Raw genomic sequence first — 6,000 nt, 5'->3', positions numbered from 1 at the left:
ACTCAGTTGCTTTCAGATTACCACTCTGTTGAAACTAATAGCATATATTGCTAAATTGGTGAGGCCCCAAGTGACTACTTCACACCGCCTTTCTGTTCTGATATTACTCTTCCATTGTTAAAATTCCGAGCACAAAACCTGACTTTTTGATGCACACAGTAGGGAGGAAACTACCAGTAGAAAATGATTCACCTAGTTACAGCATTCGAATTTTAGTTTCGCATCTAGAGAGTTACTTGTTCAAGCAGTAAAGCTGACTACATCCTTCCAGCGATCCCCGAGTACGCCTTCCCAGAAATCTTTGATTGACTTTGTGACAAAGTGGACGCCCCAATAGAATATGATGGCTTTAAAAAATACCTCATGGAGCAGTTTTACTCATATTTGCTTGCCACCCATATAGCCAAGCTTTCCAGCTTTCTTAAAAGACGTTCGTGGAACAAAAGGTTTTACCCGCTCTTATAAATCTGCAGAAGACGGCTCTCCTCTTGAAATGAGCCTACTTCGTACCCTTTGGGTACTAAGCCCACCCAAAACTATATGTGCTTACATCCCTGATGATAATACCTTCCCCATGAAGGGCTTCATCACCAAAGTCGGTGACTTTATGGACTGGCACTTTACCGTCCTCAGCGACTCAACTCACGACAAAGAAGAGACCTATCTAACACCAACAGAGGTTGACGTAAATGTAGTAACACACAGATGCTTGCCTTGACATATGCTAGGCCGGTGTCAGAGCCACCCTCTATCCACATATATCTCCCCTCGCTCACTCCCGAAACAACGTTCTCTCTGGTCATTTCCTGATGCATATCAACCCGGCATTTCTGCTAATACCACTCCAACATCTAGGATGCTACGAAAAAATGTGTGGATGGCTGTGTGTGGATGAAAAATGTGTAAGTAAGCAATTGCTTGCATTAGTGGTTTCCCCTATCACCTAATTTTTCTTTTTAGTTGATGCTGGTACGTTTGTGCGATTTCTTGTAGATACCAGCGATTGCCGTTCCCCCCTACTAAAGTCACTCTCCATGATACGACGAGGTCATTTTACACCTGATCATGTCCGCCAGGTAGCCTTCATCGGATCTGAGATCAACAGACCAGGGTACTAGACATTTATTCTAAGGTTCAAGAGTGCTAAAAACCAAGGGGAATTCCTTGTTGCTGACGTAACATTGCTGCCACTTTGCGAGTATTTCCTTGCACATTTACACCTCTTGGTTGTTGTGGGGCATCTACGATTATTCAACACTGACTTCTACTTGTCGATATCTCTTCAACCCACTCTCTCTAACCCCAAACTCCACATCAGCACACCCATGGGTTCCTACACCCACTTCCTCACGTTGTACCTGTAAGTCTCCCATACTGAACTTCACCAAACGGCCAAGGTTGTTGCGAAGGAAAGTATTTATCCTCCATTCCAGGAGATGGGGACCCCAGCCTTTGCCATGTTCAGGCGTCTGGCACTGGACCTTCTGAATAATTCTAAGCAAACATGCACCGGGATAAAAGAAATGGGCCATTTCCTAAAGGACTCGAGCCCATGGTCCTTGCCTTTACCCATATTCCTGAAGAAATATGGCTCCTTACTCCCTTGTGGGGATTACTGTATCTGAACTTGCAGACAAAAAGAGATCACTATCCTATCACACACATCGATGACATTATCTCCGACTTGCAAAAGCAATTTTTTTTCCTCGCTCAACCTCTTAAAGGCCTTAAGACCACCCCCTTCAGTAAGCTCACCTTCAATTACTCCTCTTTTGGCCTTTGTAATAATGTAGTCACTTTTCAACTCCTCATGAAAGGCAACTCATAGAACCTTATCTTCTGCTTAGGTTACATGGATGACTTACTTCTATTCTCTTCCTTCAAAGAGGAACACCCCCAGCAGTTACTCATCATTCTCGACCACCTACAATGAAGCGGCCTTGTAGTCCGGTACGACATGTGTACCTTTGGCCTCAATGAAGTATCGTTCTTTGGGCATCAGATCACCAGTGGAGAAATCAGCCCTCTCCCTGAGAAGGTAGAAGTCCTTCAGATATTTCCCAAACCCTAGACAGTCTAAGCACTACGAGTAGTCTTAGGCATGATACACTTTTAACACTGGTTCATGACAGATATCGCCAACACTATTACAGGAGATTGGTTCGCTTCAGAAAGCGCAATTCTGCTACACATAGAATTCCTTATCACATGTTGCTGCTGTCGACTTTCCCATGCCATATAACCATATCCTCTTCTCTACTATTGCCAGTGACGTCACTATCGGTGCACTACTTTAGAAGGTGTTCTGTGTCTTGTCACTCTTATCTGCCTTCTCCAATAGAAAAATTTCGAAATCTGAACCTAGTAAATCTAACATTGACTGCAAATTGCTGTCTGTCACTTCAACAACAAATTAGATCTCACGCCCTCTACCATTCATACAAAATGTTTGCCAATGAGATGAAATACCATTCTTACATGAAAATAAAGAATTCTACTACACGAGATACGTTTTTCTCATGAATATTCAAATATCCTACTCGATCTGCCCCTGTTAAATCCGTGAGTATGTAATGATTAAAGTATAAATTTCTCATTTTCACTATTTTAAACTTGTTACCCCATCCTCTTTTAAACGTTTCACATTGTTTTTTTTTATTACAACATATCATATTATTCCTATAATGATAATACCAATATTCAAAACATAGCAATGTTCCATGGTTATTATAATGGTACTTTCGGTGTAATTAACAAGTTCTCAGAATTCCATACTTTTATACCACAAACATTACAATACAAAGGGTTTTAGACAATGCCTTATTATATTTTCCTTTACAAACGACTACTCAAAGGAGTAGTTGCTGCTTATTTTTTCTTTTTTCCGCTGGTTATCTCTACCCTCCACTACAACAATAATTGGCAGAAGACCCCATTGCTTTCCCAACATTACAAACATACTGTCAGTATTTCTTTTATGTTTAAAGAAAAATCATTAGAGTTTTTAAAATATATCGCTAAAATAATGACCCACAGGGCAGGCAAGCGCAAATCATTATATACTGCTTGACATTACATAGGAGAGGCGATGTTTTTTGTTCTTTGCGAATGAAGTAAGCCACACAGGAGCAAAAAATATTTTACAGACTTTTTTTGCTAAAGTGATTAGTCTCTTTTCCTTTGGATAGCTCGGAAATATTTGTTTTTCTTTTCATTGTCTCAACCACATGGTTCCCAGCCTAGTCTTTTGACAAGTTTGGCACCAAAACAGTTGATTAATCTCTGAAATGAACGTCAAATCTCAACAAAGTATGTTATTTATTACAGGAGGAACATAAATTTTTATTAGAATAAGTTTTCATGACTGGATGTATATATTTACCCGTTTATTCATAAAAAGAACATCTAATAAAGACATTTTCCTAGATGAGAATTCCAAGCATATATTGCGAGTCTGGCCACCCAAAGAAAACTTAGTTCAAAATAAGGAGCAACTTCTAATTATATATCTAAGACTGCTACACATTAACCCATTAAGGCCGTGGTAGACTAAATATTGGTGTAAATAGACCAAAAGCTACATAATTTAAGTTACAACGAATAGCAAACTCAAAAGCCAAAAACATTCACCTTTTTTCTACTGTTATAAAAAAAATTAGATCATTGTCTCAGGTGGATAAAATCTTAAAAAAAATTAAAATTTTGAATTTATTGAGTTGCAGTTACTGCTGGAATTGTGTAAATCTTTGTAACTGGCCCAGAAAGATTCATATCAAAATGTGAAGAAAATTTAATTTGGCTTATCTTTGTGTGAGCTAAATTGTACTTTGTGTTATTTTTTTTTTTTTTGAGACTTTAATCCTTAGAGTGTTAAAGGTTATCATTTTTCATTAAGTATCAACATGAAATGTTGGTGTAGAACTTAATTTCAAGTGAAATAAGTGATTATATACTTTTCATATGTATTTATTTTATTTTTTATCTCAGCCTAAGGCTTTATGCATATATAATATTTCAAGTCAAGTGATTATATAATTCTCAGTGTAACATTTCTTTTGTCCTAAATTAAGTTTTGCTCAGTCTTAATATTTAGAGTGAGTTTTCTTTATGTAAATTCTTTCAAAGTGCTGTAATTTTTATAAAATATATGTATAATTTTTTGTAAAGAGTGTACTATTTCAATCACCAGTGTTTGTTACAGTACTCTCCCGTATTCCAGTTAAAAAATTGAAGTAAGAGGTTGTTTGTTTAGTTCTTAATAACTATTACCGGCTTTTTTTTAGTGCACTTAAGAGACCATTGGATATTCAGTGTTTTTATATATTGCTTTTTGGGAGTTATTTAATTGTCTCAGAGCTCGGGTATTAATATTTTCAAAATAAACGGTTTAATGTAAAAACAAAAAGGTGAGTTTGGAACTCGATAGGCTGCTACAGTAAGCAGATCTTCTAGGAGAAGGACACTCCAAAATCAAACCATTGTTCTCTAGTCTTGGGTAGTGCCATAACCTCTGCACCATGGTCTTCCACTGCTTTGGGTTAGAGTTCTTGAGGGTACACTCGGGGACACTGTTCTCTCTTATTTATCCTCCTCCTGGTTTTGTTAAGTTTTTATAGTTCTTATAGGAAATGTTTATTTTAATATTGTTGCTGTTCTTAAAACAATTAATTTTTCCTTGTTTTCTTTCTTCACTAGGCTGTTTTCCCTGTTGGAGCCCCTGGGCTTATAGCATCCTGCTTCTCCAACTAGGGTTCCAGCTTAGCAAATAATAATAATAATAATAATAATAATAATAATAATAATAATAATAATAATAATAACAATGCATACTTTGCCAACCAATATATATAAATATATATATACACACACACACACACACACACATATATATATATATATATATATATATATATATATGGATATATATATATATATATATATATATATATATATATATAATATATATATATATATATATATATATATATATATATATATATATATATATATATACATATATAAATATATATATATATATATATATATATATATATATATATATACATATATATAAATATATATACATATATATATATATATATATATATATAGATAGATAGATTTATAAATATATATATATATATATATATATATATATATATATATATATATATATATATATATATATATATATATATATATATTATCATATTTGGGTTCCCAGACCACGGGACCATAATATAATAAATTTCTGGTGCCCATATTTTTGGATCGAGTGAGTCTGCTTCAAGTATTGGTAATAACAGGGCTGTGTTTTCGTTAAAGGTTTGAACAATTTAGTGTTGATTTGATTTTGTATACTGTTAGGACAGTTTTGGAGAGGTATTAGATATTGTAAAATACAAGATTGGACAGTTTAATATCGAAGAGTTTTTGAAAAACTTGAAGGTTCGGGAATTGTCAGAAGCTAATGTAACTAAATTTCATTGGCTCACCATTCCAAGGGCATAGGGTGGTCTTACAATGAGTAGGATGATTAAAGACTAAATCAAGTGTCTAGCTTTAGATGTGTTGATAAACTTGGGGAAATTGTCAGTAGAAGATATTGTAGTAGTTCATGAACTGTTGGAGGAGGCTGAAGAAGACTTTGTAGCAAAGCAAGGACCAGTCTACCACAAACTGAAAGATTGAAACAGATAGGGAATCAGAGACTGAGATTTGACAAATTGCAGCAAAGTAGAATTTGATTAAGTTAAAGATGATGCGAGGGAAATGGAAGCATGAATGAGAAGAAGGAAAAAGAGAAGAAGCCAGAGAAGTAGGAAGACATGGGATGAGAATAGAAGAAAAAGAGAAAAAATACGAAAAAGAGACAGAGAACGAGAAGAAAAAGAGAGGGAAGAGACAAGAGAATTTGCATGACACACAAGAGAATTGGAACTGTTGAATGCCAGTGCAAAGTCTACAATGCAGACAGAGGGGAAACCTATTAAGCACTAT

The 6,000-nt window shown here is 35.3% G+C and overlaps 1 protein-coding gene across 1 annotated transcript in view; it reads left to right on the top strand.

Annotated features, from left to right (window-relative positions):
• Positions 1–6,000, top strand: part of LOC137656490 (uncharacterized) — a 71,196-nt gene that overhangs the window by 18,734 nt on the left and 46,462 nt on the right. Inside the window, exon 4 of the mRNA XM_068390665.1 lies at positions 404–685. Within this exon, the coding sequence (XP_068246766.1) occupies positions 404–685 (282 nt within the window). The remainder of the gene's footprint in view (positions 1–403; positions 686–6,000) is intronic.

This window comes from Palaemon carinicauda, chromosome 17 (genome assembly GCF_036898095.1).
Source record: "Palaemon carinicauda isolate YSFRI2023 chromosome 17, ASM3689809v2, whole genome shotgun sequence".
NCBI lineage: Eukaryota > Metazoa > Arthropoda > Malacostraca > Decapoda > Palaemonidae > Palaemon > Palaemon carinicauda.
This window is presented reverse-complemented; position numbering and strand designations above follow the sequence as displayed.